Below are 15,141 nucleotides of genomic sequence, written 5' to 3'. Positions count from 1 at the left end.
GTTAAGGCCGGTTTTAATTAATGGATCTCTTAATTTGAGTGAAGCATTTCCTGAGGACTTAAAATAAGTTTTACTTGTTTTTATTGCCATATTCTTTGTTTGGTTGTTCTCCTTTCTCTTTTTAGGAGCTCCAGAAGGCTGTGGACCACCGCAAAGCCATCATCCTCTCCATCAACCTGTGCAGCCCCGAGTTCACCCAGACTGGCAGTGAGAAAAGCCAGGATCTGCAAGATCGCCTGTCCCAGATGAACGGACGCTGGGACCGCGTGTGCTCGTTGCTGGACGAGTGGCGGGGCCTGCTCCAGGATGCACTGATGCAGTGTCAGGTTCGTGGGGCTTTGGGCGGATTATGCTCCAGAGTCCATCATTTTCAGCGTGGCTGAGTCTGTGATTTCATTTATCAAGGTCACTTACAGAGATGCAATTATTTCCCAAAGTCACGATTTGAATAAGAGAACTTTGTGCCCAAACTATTCATTACACTGGAGAATTCGTACATCTGAACAGGAGTTCAAGCAGCTGGACCCCATCTTTTACCCAGCTAATGAGATTATTCCCACAAGTTTATCTCAGCCCCAACTCATTCATTCATTCATTCATTCATTCATTCAACACATATTTACTGAGCACATCGGCAGACATTTCCTGAACATGAAAGTGAGCATTACAAATATTTACTTACCCATTCTACCACAATTATTTGATGAGTTCCCACTCTGTGACAGATATTGTGCAGAGCGGTCAGGATACAGCACTGTCTCTACTTTTGTTGGAGAAGACAAACAATAAAAATGCAAATAAATGCTTAATCAAGATGCTTACAGGTGTGGGTGATAAGAGTAACTGAGAAAAGCCACTTTGGGAAAGAGGTAAGGAAATGTCTGAGTCTTGGAGCTGACACAGAAGGGATATTGCCATGAAAGAGACAGAGCCAATGGGATGTCCCAGAAGCAGGAAAGGGCTTAGTGTCTGCAAGGTCAGAAAAGAGGCCAGTGTGATCAAAATGTAGTCAGAGAGGCAGGGAGTGATAAGAAAGATTAGGGACATGGTCAGCAGCCAGATCATGCAGGACCTTGGAGGTCCTGGCCAGGAGTATTTTGCATTCTGAGCACAACATAAGCCTTCTTTCCAGGTTTGTATGTGCCCCAAGAAAACCTTGAAAGCAGGTACCCAAGCTGTTGTTTCCCCCTGCTCCCCCGCCTAGTCCAGTGCTGTCCACACAGAAGATCTTCAGTAACTATACATTGAATAAATGAATGAACAAATGGATGAATGAGGGATATAAGGGACTGGATCAAGGCCTTACAAGAGGGGGAGGTTTGAATACAGAGAAGAGAGGGGAACAGAGCTGCTTCCTTCCAAACTGTGCAGTGACCCTAGAAATTGAGTATTTGATGCCAGTTTTTCCTTATGTGTAAATCTCCCTCACATAATAGACTAGATGCTTTTGGTGAGAATGTGAACTTAGATCATTACAACAGCGCCAGTGCCTTCCTCAGAAAGGAGTCATGTGTAAGATCTTAAACCCAATGTGTCTTTGCCAGTGGTAGCAATTGTAAAGAAGGGAAATTTAAGCTGCGAGGGAAAGAACAATATATTAAGATGGTTTTATACTCCATGTTCCCCCCCCCCCCCCATAGGATTTCCATGAAATGAGTCATGGTTTGCTTCTTATGCTGGAGAACATCGACAGAAGGAAAAATGAAGTTGTCCCTATTGATTCTAACCAGGATGCAGAGACACTTCAGGACCATCACAAGCAGCTTATGGTAAGATATGTGGCCTCCTGCAGCCTCTGGTTATTTTTAGCAGCGATCCATGTCATTTACAGAAAAAGAATGTAGGTGATTATATATAATACACACATATAAATATATAAAATATATATAACATATATGTATAACATATATATTGTATATGTGTATTTACCCTTTGCATACCAGTCTCCAACTTCCTCGTTTTTATTCATCATGGTTTCCAATTTACATGAGGCAAACATGCCCATAGGAGATGACATCCACCGTCTTTAGAATCTGCTTCTAAAGTCATTGCTCAATTGCAGAGATCTTAGAAGTTCTTCATCTTAGTAGATTGTTTTTATTAAAAGAGATCTTTGGCACATTATACTTATTTTTAATTTAAACTGTATTTGTGACATCTACGTATAAAGTAAAAGTATATTGGGTGGCTTAAATTTTATTTTTACGGACATTGAAACTATTAAAATAGAAAAAGATGCTTAAGACTTCTTAGAGGAAATTAAGGGTACCAGATTTAACAGTGTCCTTGTCACCAAGTTTTGTGAAAACTAAGACAAGGGAAATATTAAAAGTTATTTTCATCACCTGACAAAAAGAAACCATACCAGTTCTCAAGGAGAAAGGAACTTATTCTAGCACTGAATTCAAAAGGAAATTTGCAGAATCTCTATGTAGATTCTTATACAAAGCGCTTCGGACAATATAATGCAAGTGTACTTAAGGGACTTTATAGAAGACAAAGAAGTATATTTAAGTTCCATTAGGAGAAAATGATTTGCATTTCGTAGCTTTCTGTATTTTTAAAATGTTATTTCTGAACATTTAGTACTCACTAACCTAACCAACAGAATTGGTAGCTTTCAATTTAGTACCGCAAATGTCTTAGAAACCAAGAGGAAATAGCTATGCAGTGGCATTTTTACTGACTTTTGACCTGAGACATTAGTTGTAAATGATGAATTACTCATATTTCCTTTAAAAGAAAAACCTGAACAAATCCAGAGTATACTTAGACGTGTGTATAAAATATTACATTATTAAAAATATTTGTGGGGCACCTGGGTGGCTCGGTTGGTTAAGCGTCCGGCTCTTGGTTTTGGCTCAGGTCATGATCTCACAGTTAATGAATTCAAGCCCCGCGTTGGGCTCTCTGTCTCTGCTTGGGACTCTCTCTCTCTCTTCTCTCTGGCCCTCCCCTGCTCTCTTTCTCTCTCTCAAAATAAATAAACGAACTGAAAAAAATTTTTTTTAATATTTGCTATATTTATATGTTAATATTTCACTGTTTAAAAGAATATCTTATGTCTCATTTGCATGGTACTTTCTATTTTAGGCATTTTCACATTTATTCACCAAGTTGAACCTTCCAATATACTTACTGTGGACCAGGCAGGAAGTAGTATTATCATTTTACCCAATGGGAACACTTGAGATTGGAAAGGTTCAGGGGCCTTATAGACTGTTTTTGGCAGAGGCAGGGTTAGAACCCAGACCCCTTATTCCCGAATCCATGGCTGCTTCATTCTTCCCCGTGTAAGCACAGCATTCAGATACTCAGGTATAATTGTCCACTAGGTTAAACTGATATCATCCCGCCCTTTGGGAATTTCCCCCACTTATCAGAAATTCTTCGTAAAATATTTCTTATCGTATGCATAGCAAATAAGGCATGAGCTATTGGAATCCCAACTCCAAGTGGCCTCACTGCAAGACATGTCTTGCCAACTACTGGTGAATGCTGAAGGCACAGACTGTTTAGAAGCCAAAGAAAAAGTCCATGTGATTGGAAATCGGCTCAAACTTCTCTTGAAGGAGGTCAGCCGACACATCAAGGAGCTGGAGAAGTTATTAGACATGTCAAGCAGTCAGCAGGTAAGCTCTAAGCAGGCATCATCGTGTAGCGTTTCTTACCAAAGAAGCATCATCTTCATCCATTTTTAGAAGGACTTTGAATGTGGTACTTGTCGGAATAGAGTGCCCACTCTCAATCACTGCTCTTACGAGTCCTGTGTCAAAATAAAAGAAAGCGACTCAAACTTTTGTGATAGGACACTGCTTTTGATTCTGTTACATCAAAAAGACCTCTTGTGATTGTTACTGCTAACCCTTCACCATCACTATTGTGGCATTGTATTTTACCTTGTTTAAGAATGCGCATGTTTTCAGTAACACAGCTGTGGCAGATCATAACCAGTCGTCGCATGTGAGTTTTGTGTTTGAACCGTAGAGGCACGAATTCTCCTGGTAGCAGTTAATTCATGGAAAATGTCCTCTGCTCATTTGCCTTTTATATATTTTTTTTTTTCTTAAATCTACTACCTCGTGGTAGTATTACGGGTTTTGAGAAATCCATATGTAGATCCAGAGAGGCTGGGTAAGGCTTCAGACATTCAACTGTGAGATCCTGTTATGAACACACAGACACCCTGCCCTTCTCTAAGCATGCAAAAGCACATGCTACTCTGAATAACAGAGGAGTGCTAGAAATACTACAAAAGCGGGCTCCTGGATGAGTATCTTTTGCTTCTAACTCAAATGAATTGGTTTCTCTCTGGCCTGAGAGGCCCGTAGCTGAAAGACAAGATTCCTTCCCCTCCTTCACTTCCACTCATCCACATCCACGCCGCTGGGAAACAGTAAAGCTACAAGCAACATAGTAGTAGCAAAACTATACCTATATTTTCCAGCCGGACCAACTTTACAGCCAGGAAAGCCTAATCCCCTAGAAGATTAGGTTCCGTTCTTGTAGTTGTCTGATTCTGTTTTCCCCAAGGAGTGGTTTGGTTTTTTGTGGAGGGTGGGTGGGGACGGGCTGGGAAATGCATCGTGTATCACCAGGCCATCACAGCTTTGGAACACAGAGCCATTAAAAGAAACCGTTTCCTATGTAGGATTTGTCTTCCTGGTCTTCTGCGGATGAACTGGACACCTCGGGATCTGTGAGTCCTACGTCAGGAAGAAGCACCCCGAACAGACAAAGAACGGTAACTTTCCACTAGTCGTTTTCACTTGGCCCGTGGGAGGGAACACCCGGGAGTGAGAGTGTCTGTACCTACCGCAGGGACCACAGGCTCCCCCCCGGGAAAGCAGGAGTCCCCGTACGGAAGAGGGTTATCACAGTAACACAGAGAAGAGTTGTTTCCTCAGCCAGGCCGCGGGCCCTCCCCACATGCACTTGGGAATGAAAAAGAGCAGTTCTGGTTTTCAAAAAAAAATAGGGCTCAACGTGTGGTTGGTACAGGGAGACAAATTACTTCTCTTGCTCCGAGGGCCATCGCTACAATGGTGTTCCCTTGTTCTTTTGGTGGCTCCTCCCTTCAAACTACCACCACCATAGTCCACCTAAAAAAGTAGGTTCCGTGTAAAGTGGCGCCTCAGCCAGAAGCAGACAAAACTGTGAGTGTCTCATGAGACCATTGAATTTATGAGACAAGCGGAGGTTCTGCTGACTCGCAAGCAAAGAGAGTCCTGAAGGTGGTTCTCCAGGTGTTTGTTGACTGTGCTGCCCCCCAAGAGGCAACAGCTCAAGAAGACTCACCCACAAAGCCTTTCAGGGGCTGCCTCACTGGCATTCTGTGAGGACAAAAAGACGAATCTGGCCCCTGCTCCACTCTATACTTTGATTTCTCTGTGTAATTAGAAGCTTGTTCTGTTTTGTTATTTATTGATTGATTTTTGTCTGGCTTTATGATTATAGTCATTTTTATTCCATCCCATTTTCCTTAGTTTTTAGAAATATGATTTCATTTGTACTTTTTTTGTTATAAACACTTAAGTTCTATGCTGATAAATGTTATTATTTAGGATTGTTTTTTACGACATTCGCTAGTTTCCTATAGATCCTAGTTTAAGAATGTGAAGGAATACTGGCTTTTCGAGTGAAATTTTAGCCCTTACTTAACCAATCAGGTCTTCTTCCCTCTACAAAGAACAGTCTCCTATTGCCATTGTTATTTTTTAGCTGCCAAGGATTTTAATACGAATTCAGTGTTCTAGAAGATGAAAAAATATGGCGTGGCATGGCATATGGAACTTTATATTTATTGTAAGTAAATACAGAGAGATCCTTGGCTTGTGTAGAGTCATTTGTGTTTCTACCATGCGAAGTGGGGGAAGATATACCCACTGTGGTGGGGACTCCTGAGCCACAATTCATGTTTATTCAGTGACTAATGATAGAGATGTGAATTTGTTTCACTTCTTCAACAGAAGAAAAGCCAGTTTCCTGACTTCATGGGTACTGATCATTTCATTTGATTTGTTTTTCTTTTGCTGCACTTTTAGTTTAATTTTTTTTTTCAGTAGCTTGTCTTTATTTGCCTGGACTGAACATTCTTCTTTCTTTACCCCTGTTCATTGCAAACAGCCACGAGGCAAATGTAGTCTCTCACAGCCTGGACCCTCTGTCAACAGTCCACATAGCAGGTACCTTATTCTCCTGGTTTCCACACTGTTCTAGAACTCCAAGAGGATGATGAAAATTGTCCATGATTTAGGTAGGCCTCTATCTGGTCTTCCTCAGGGTAGTTGAGAAGTTACTTGTTTCGTCCCACACCCTTTCTCTACTAAATTGGGAAAGACTTTTCTAAGTGCAAAGTATAAGTAAGGCTCAGAGCACAAAACATTTGGATCCCGCCAAAATTTTATCTAACTGTACGTAGGCCATCTGGTACTTTTCATCAAATTGTATTCTGCGCTTAAGAATTCCATGCGATGGATGGCATAGCCACCGTTCGATTCATGGCAGACTTTCATCATCCTCTTTATTTCTAGATTTTACAATAAGACAGGTAATAGATCAATGAATTATTTACCATTCACAGAACCCACAGATCTGAATAAAATATACTAACATCCCCAGCTTTTTATTTTAATTTCATGTTTTATCCAGATTGTGGGTTTTGAATTCTCAAAATGGCAAGTCCTAACTTGGTATTATTTAAAACTTATAAGCACCTTCTCTCTTCTGCTTATCCTAAAACGTCTCTTCTGCCAGCACACTCAGTCACTCACCTTCCTGACACTTGGCAAGCTCTTTCACGCTGGAAACAAGGGCAGTCAGTGCCCCTGCCCGGGAACGTCCAGAGAGCCTACTCACAGCTGCCACTCCGCGCTTTACATCTGGCTTCCAACAGTCCATTGTTTCCGCACTTAGCGGTGCTTTGCCTTCGTTGTTGGTGTGATGTCTGTGCTCTCCTGCCCTTTCACTAATCAGTTCATATTCCCTGAGACAACTTTTTAAAAAATGAAAACACTGTCTTTGGAGCTGATTTTTCATTCCAGTCCCAAGCAGTTCACTGCTAAAGTAGTTTGCCCCTCTGGAAGCTTCTCACCACCGAGCTGGAATCAAAATTCTTGAAAGGAGGGTGAGGGGTAAGGAAGTGTAGAACTGTAAACAACCCCTGAGTAATAGTTTTAGTTTTCCAGCTGTGTGCTGAAGAGACTGGATATTTTATTTGGTCATTCCTACGCAGCCGAAGCAATGCAGAATGTACTTTGATGTGCTTTCTGGTTTTTAAGTCTCCCTTTACTGTACTTTTTCTTTTTTTCATTCCCTTCGGTTTGGTTTGGAGACAGTTTTGGGGGGGGGGGGCGGGGTTTGTCCATAATGAAATACCAATAATGAAATATGAATGGAGAAAAACTCACAAGGATTTTTGAAGCTAATGATGGACTTCTACCAGTGCCCTGATGTTGTCTTAGTCCCCTACAAGAAAAGCCTATCATCTACTATAGCCAGATCATTGTTTTGTCCATCTTTTCTCCACAAAATGCTGAGGTGCCATGAACAGAGATGGGGACTGTCCCCATAGCAGTCCTTCTAGGATACCAGAGATGAATTCTTTGGCTGACGTACATGATGGTGATGAGAAGGGAAAAGCTCTTATATTATTCTGCGACACCAATGGCAACCGCCTTTTGGTTTCCCGATACCTCATCAGTCTGCTCCCCCAATTTTTTCAGACAGTCGCACAGGTCTTCTGAAAATGTCAAAGGCATCGTTTCTTAGGGCAGCAAGTGTTTCAACACGTCTCCTAACAGGGCTTTGCAGCTGGGACAGCCACATTCTCGCTGTGATATCCACAAGGCGCCTTTCAGCTCTGCTCTGTCCAGCGCTGTTTATTAACATCTTTCTGAGCACACGGCACAGTATTTACTTTGCTACTTAGAGGGTCTGGAATACAAGTGATCTACACCCGAATGGCAGACGTCATCAAACACCTTGGCAGACAGGCTGTGGTTGAACATTCTTGGACCTCTTGACTTTTTGGCACTTCTGCTTGGGTGCATCCAACCCCGACAATGGAATGCAGAGTCTGCTGGGAAAGAATTAACTTCACTCATAATCCAGGTTGTCACGGTGTTCCTTTACATTGACACTTGAGTGTACCTTGTGTTTGATCTTGCACTGGTCCAGCAAATTTGAAAGGCTATGGCAGAAGCACAAAGTTGAGAACGTTGACCCCAGCAATCTACAATAGAAAATTTTAGACATGTGTTCTTCCTAAGAGACGGAAGAGGTGGAGGTTGAAGAAAGTGGGTATCAGTTTGAAGGAAGGGGTTCTTATATTATTTCTGTTGTTTAAGGGCTGATGTGAATGCAGTCGCTTATCTGCTCTGTATGGTTTCAGTTTGATTTTATGGCCGCTGTTCTATGTCCTCTTACATAATATTCTAAGCCCACATATAGATTGATGCCATTATTTACTGTACACATACTATGTTTAGACCCTGGGCTTATAAAAGTAATATCGTATGGCTCCTGCCATTAAAAGACCTGCAATGTCTCAGAATCTACAGATTCCCTAAATCAGTTACAAGGAGCTCCTCAAGACTCCTGAAAAATTATAAACAGTTGAAAAATATCATGCATATATTCACAGTACCTATTCATCATTTTTTAGATTAGAGAGATTTAAGAAGTAATGCTTACGATGGTCCAGCCGGACTGTTTTCCTACTTTTGACTTAAAATTGTCTAACTCGATCACCAGGAAGTCTTCAAAACTCTACTGTGGATTATTTGAAGTTGACAAATAGAAAGATTTAACTCCAAATTCCAGAAAGACAAAGGAATAATTGCCCTGTAGTCTGGATACAGGGAAGTGATCACCTCATTCCAAAACCTAACCAAAAATTCTAACATGCAAAACTTCCTTGGACACCTTTGGTCTCTAGCGCCTTCTGCACAGAGGACCCAGATGGAATGAGAAGTCATTCCATGAGTCAGTTTCTTATGGAATTTTGCTTCAAGTCTTTTCTGTCAGGCTGGGGACAGACTTACTGGGGACCCGCTTACTCATAGCCTTCAAAGAGCCTCCCTTCTAGGACAGGCTGGCACCACAGCTGAGGACAGTTATGGGATAAGGCTCCAATATGTTTTTCTTTTCTGATATTTTGAGGTATGCATTCCCAGGGTTTCCCAGGAACAAGTCAGCCACTTTGGCAAATGCGTCACATCTTTGAAGGCACTGCTAATGAATCAGGACTATTTTCCTGGGAGAAAAGGCGGAGTACAGCTGATTCCCAATGGTAGGAGTTAGCACACCTTTGCTTCAATAGGATGATAAGATAATAATGATAAATTGTGACACTTATTTAGCACTTAAAGTGTCCTGAGCACTATGCGAAGCGCTGAATATGCATTACCTCATTTAACCCTTACCACACTCCCAGCATGGCTATATTCCCAATTGTACAGACAAGGACACTGAGGATTAGAGGCATGGAGATTTAAGATTTGAACCAGGTCTACCTGACTCTGGATCATAGCTCATGAATCACTTCACTCTGCCAAAGGGCTGTTGGTGGGTGGGATCCTTTACACAGCCAGCTCCCAGGCTCGGACTACCACAGCCTGCCTTAAACTGCTTCAGACGAGCCAGTTTGAACAATAAAAAATATTATTTTTTCTTTTTTTTTTTTGAGAAGACGGAAATCCTAAATTGATTCTGGAAATTTGTCTTCTGTGCCACATATGCAGGGAACAAAGATTATTCACACAAGAGCAGGCAGCAAGCTCAGACACAACCTGGGTATCTCCTCAAAATAAATTCCTACTACTATACTGGCAGTGTCAACTAACAAGTAACAAAATGAATCGAGAGTTTCTTTTCGCTTGCCTTTAAATAATTTATGCCCACAAGTAATTCATTTTGTTCTCCTTGATCGTGTAAACTCTTTGAGATGAGTCATCCTTTGTACACGCTGTCAGGACTCTTACGTGCCTTGCTCATACTTGTCTTTTGTGCGGTGTGTTGTTCTATACAGCTTCCTCGGCTACCATCTTCCTTCTCCCACAACTATACGCATTTTGGGAAAGAGATGAAAGCAACTCCTGGACAAGTCTTTACCCCAAAATTTGAATGAGTGAGAAAAATTATAAAATAAATATTTACTTGTAGAGAATAAGCACACTTTGGCTGGACAGAAATACCTCCATCGATTAAGTTCCTTGGATAAGTTTACACATTTCATTTCTTCCTCCTCTATAAACACAGTTTCAGCTGGCATCCATTGATGTAGTAAGGCCATTGGAGAACGATGAGTGACCAATGAGTTGTCTTTGTTCTTTCCCTTGTCAAATTTCCCAAGACTTTTGATGCAGGTGGTCTTAGGTCAATAGATAAATACTAAAAGTGCCCCCTGGTACCATTATCCTGTTGGTATCAGAAGCTGTAGCTCAGGCTCGTCCTAAGAAGAGGCAACATTGGGCAGTTGACACCCTGATAGTTGCCCCCAGTGGGTGGCAGTTTTTCTCAGTAGATAACGTGGACATTTCTAGGAGCAGTCAGCTGCACAGAAGCTTACTAATCACTGTGTGTTCTCTTTGTCCCTATCTCGGCCCATTACGTCTCCCTAGGTTAGCATTTTCAACATTAGAAGGCACACACTAATTACATTTTAATAAGGAATGCTCTGATGCTGTTAAATGTGCCATGTCCTTCAACAGAGCCCGTATTCCAAAGATGATGACCTTTCTAGTTTTTCTCAGGAGTGGACTTGTCAATGGGCAGCCCTTGTTTTGATCGTGATCTTTGGCTTCATTGCTAAAAGAAGATAATAATTGACAAACAGAGGCTATTCACCTCTGTCAGCAAAATTGCATTATCAATTACACGCATAAATGTGTCCATAACTGACCTTAAATGTCTTCTAAAGAAAAAGGCTCAGTTGGAAATCCCCTCACCTTATTTAAATGTTGAATAACGAGGAAATGTGGAGCTGTCTTCTGTCCTCCTGTTGTAACTCACCCAGTGACAGGTGGCAAGTGTTGTTTGTCAGGGCGTATTTTCAGGTCAAGGGAAAGATACATTGAAGGAAAATTCAATCCAGAGTTTGTAGGTAGCTGTCTCATTCTTCTCACGACACTTTAAGGCAAACCATTGAATTCATACACTGTCACAGCCAAAGTGATTTTAGGATATTAATGCACCCTTGTCTTTGCAAATGAGAAACATGAAGACCAGAGAGACTAAACTACTTGCCCAAGGTTGCACAATCGCCTCAAACAAAATGCCCTCGTGTCCATAGACTGACTTGATCTGTGGGGCTTCATGATTAGAGGCATTTGGTTTAGACACGAGGAAATCACTCACTTCCAAATATTGTAAGATACAAGTATCGTCTCCTTTGTTTCTACACGTGAGATACCTGTGACATAAATGTGACCTGGACAACTTTCATTCGTGTCACCAAACAACAGAATGTTGCAGAGAATGTGGTTGCCGAGCAGGGACGTGAGAACCCTGGCTTCCTGCTAGAGCTCTTCATTTAATTGTGTGATTTGTGGCCAGTGATTTACCCTATCCATAGAGGCCAAGTTTGGGGAGTTAAAAATATCAGGGTGGAAATCTCAGTTCTGCCACTTGCTAGCTGTATAACCTTGAGCCAGTTACTTCCTCTCTCTGAGTCTCCTTTCCATCATCTATAAAATGTAGATAACAAGCACACGGAGGAGGACTATAATGGGGATTAAGTGAGAGAATAGGATAAATGCTTAGTGTGTTGCCCAGCAATTAGAAGAGTAAATGTTAACTCTCCTTAGCCACTTATCTACAAAGTTAGAAGGTGGATTAGATATTCTCTAAGGCTTTATTTCACCATGAATATTTTATAATTATGTAGCTTGAGAAGTTTCTATTTTTTCCTTCCATTAATAGCTATATGACATACTTCATTTATGCTCTACTATATTTTCACAAAATGTACAACCTTTCCTATTCAGTTCATTAGGAATAACTCATTGGTCTTAGCATGAGGGCAGTTAATCAGTTTGACCACTAGATGGTGGTTAAACTCTTACGGTCTCTCAGTTGGTAGATTATTTATACTGACCAATTATTAGAAGACGTAAAATGTATAAAATATGGAACTTCCAAGTTGGAAGGCCATCTAACCTAATTTGAAGGGTTTGAAGAAGTTGGCACGTAGAGGTGACATGAGTTGTTCAAGGTCACACAGCCATTAGTTTTCGACTTTGGAAAAGAATACAGTCCCAGTTTGGGCCAATGATTTGTTTTTTCATTACACTGCAAGAACTGTACCAGAAACACAGTATGGTATGTGGCTGCTTGGGGCTTCTGCAGGACTAACCTGTTCGTCTCACACCTGTCTTTGATGGTGTCATAAGAAAGCTTTGAGTACTCCCTCTGTTCCTTTTTTTAGGGGGATTATGTCTGCTTTTTATCTTAACAGTCATTTTCTTTGGGATACCCCTTCTCCCCCACTTATATGAATGTGATGTTTTCAGACATTAATGGCTAACAGGATATAGCTAGAAACACAATGTTTTCTTATGAGAAAAATGTACAGAGTAACCAATATAGTTTTTCCACCTTCATATCTCTCCAGTGGCCTCACATTCAGTGTCCTTACTCTTAGTGATATTATAACCATTAGGGAACTCATACTAGGTATGGAGGAATGTGTCTCATTGGTACATAAATTCTTTCTGCTCCTGCAGTGTTTTGTGTGTGCGTGCATGCATGTGTGTTATGTGTGTATGTACAAATGCCTCTTGTAAATAACATTTCCTTCTATGACTTTTCCACTACTAACCAAACAAGACATCAACAGATGATCACAAAGAGAAAACAGTGTATCCTATAGCCAGGACTTATTTCCATATTCAATATTTTGCCGTCTTTCTTGATTCATACCTAATCTCTAATGCACTATATAAAAGGAGATGGAAAAATGGAAGTAGATAGGCAAACGTGGAACTTTGAGTCTAGAAGGAGCCTTCAAGAAGACAATGTGTTCTGCTCAGAAAATGGTGTCCATTTCCTGAAGTCACAGAGCTGGTGATAGATGGGATCGGCCTAGAATCCATGTCGTTCCACATCAGTGTCCTGTAGACCGACTCTGCTGTCGCCTTGTTCCTACAGCTTTGGAACCCACTTGGGTCAGGGCCAGATGCTGATTCAGTGCAAGATGAAACCAGGGTATGCTCTAAGATTATTTAAACTTGATGGGTCTCTGCAAGATGGCCGTGGATGTTCTTATCCTTGCTGCATGGATTTTGGCACATCCAGGACGGCTAGATGGGATACTTTGTATGATTCTCACAGCAACTAATTTTGCCTAATGGTGCTACTGATACTGTGAAACCAAAAATGTCCCACATCAAACATCCACATTTGAATTATCCTGGATCTACTTAATCTATGCTGGTAGAATGTGTATAGGGCAGTTATCTTTGTTGAAGGGAAATGTTTCACCAGATTAAGGGGTGGAATTTGAACCCAATGAGCTGCCTTTATTTGACTGACTAAATGTTTATTTTTCATCAGGGAAGTTTCCAAAACACTCTTCATGTGGTGGTGGGAGATCCCCTACCGCAGAAGGCTGCCAGCTAATTGACGGGTTGGGTTGTGTTTGGCATGGTCCTCTAGCTTCCAGGAAGGTGAGGAAGCAAAAAGCAGCATCCATCCAGCATTTGAGATATTTGAGTTGTTTATGTTGATTTTCCTCTCAGGTCCATAAAAGGTGGCTGCGATTCCTCCCTTTCTGAGCCTCGGCCAGCTCGGTCCGGCCGGGCCTTCTTACTCAGAGTCCTCCGCGCGGCCCTTCCACTCCAGCTTCTCCTGTTGCTCCTCATCGGGCTCGCCTGCCTCGTACCAATGTCAGAGGAAGACTATAGTTGTGCCCTCTCCAACAACTTTGCCCGGTCATTCCACCCCATGCTCAGATACACAAACGGCCCTCCTCCACTCTGAACCAGGCCGATGCCAGCCGCATGTGGAGGATTTGGCCAAAAGCAATCCTCCGCTAACCCAAAGAGGACCTGCATCTTGGCGAATGCCCTGGGTGTGGCAGCGTTAGCCCTCCTCTGTAGCCTCTGTGTGCAAATCATGGCTTCGGAGGGGGATGGTAAATAATGACAGGAGGAGAGCAGACACGACAGGTTGGGAAGAAATTTTCTTTGAAACTCTGAGCCTCAGCACTAAAGAGATTAAGGACCTCCATTGTTCTCTGGACGCATGAGTTCTGGGCCACTGGCCCATTCTATGCATACCCAACCCAAGGACTTCACTAGACTGTCCGGGCACCTTTCCCACGGTGCTGCTCCATCCATTTGGTAAAGGACTCTTCCAGAATGCCATGTTGGCATCGAACAATCTACCAACCAATCAGTGCTGCAGAGATTTTAGAACCTTGTAACATACAATTTTTAAGAGCTTATATGCCACCTTTCTTTTTACCTTGTTTTCCTTTGGGGCATGATGTTCTAACCTTTGCTTTAGAAGCACAAGCTGTAAATTTAAAAGGCACTTTTTTAAAGGTATAAAGAAAAACTGGATGTAATAAATAAGATCATGGAAGGCTTTATGTGAAAAAAAAAGTTGAATGTTATAGTTAAAAAAAAGATATTTATGTATGTACAGTTTGCTAAAGCCAAGTTTTGTTTGTATTGATTTCTTTGCATTTATTATAGATACTATAAAATATTTTGTCTGTGCTTTTTTTCTTCCCCTTAAACAAATGACTCTACATTTGCCTATTAGGCAGACCCTTATCAGAATGTAACCTAAATGATCGTTTTTGCAGAATGAGTGAAACTGAAACATAAGTATATGTTAAGAGGATGATTACAGGTAGTGCACATTTAGACATAAAGGATTCTGGTTGCTTCCTTTCACCCTCCTTTCCCATAGCTAGTGGTATCTCCTGACCTCTTACTCCCCAACACCGTTCACAGCCCCCTTTCTTCTCTATCCCCTTTGCCCAGTTGGAAGAAACCCCATTTAATCTCCTGACTGAGACCCTGTCTCCACTCCATCCTAAGGATCCACAATAGCCATGTGGATTTTCCTAAAGCATTCTTGTTCATGTCCCTACTGTATCCAAAGCCTATTGCTTTTCGTTGTCTACCAGAA

The 15,141-nt window shown here is 41.6% G+C and overlaps 1 protein-coding gene across 1 annotated transcript in view; it reads left to right on the top strand.

The window, feature by feature from the left end:
* SYNE1 (spectrin repeat containing nuclear envelope protein 1) overlaps positions 1 to 14,712 on the top strand; it is a 472,071-nt gene extending 457,359 nt beyond the window's left edge. Inside the window, 6 exon segments of the mRNA XM_043592628.1 lie at positions 126 to 326; positions 1,641 to 1,769; positions 3,420 to 3,632; positions 4,652 to 4,744; positions 6,127 to 6,185; positions 13,740 to 14,712. Of these exon segments, the coding sequence (XP_043448563.1) occupies positions 126 to 326; positions 1,641 to 1,769; positions 3,420 to 3,632; positions 4,652 to 4,744; positions 6,127 to 6,185; positions 13,740 to 13,980 (936 nt within the window). The 3' untranslated portion in view covers positions 13,981 to 14,712.
* Positions 14,713 to 15,141: the final 429 nt, after the last annotated feature.

The sequence above is a fragment of the Prionailurus bengalensis genome, chromosome B2, assembly GCF_016509475.1.
Source record: "Prionailurus bengalensis isolate Pbe53 chromosome B2, Fcat_Pben_1.1_paternal_pri, whole genome shotgun sequence".
Classification (NCBI taxonomy): Eukaryota; Metazoa; Chordata; class Mammalia; order Carnivora; family Felidae; genus Prionailurus; species Prionailurus bengalensis.
The sequence above is the reverse complement of the archived record's forward strand: the minus strand, read 5'-3'. Positions and strand labels throughout refer to the sequence as shown.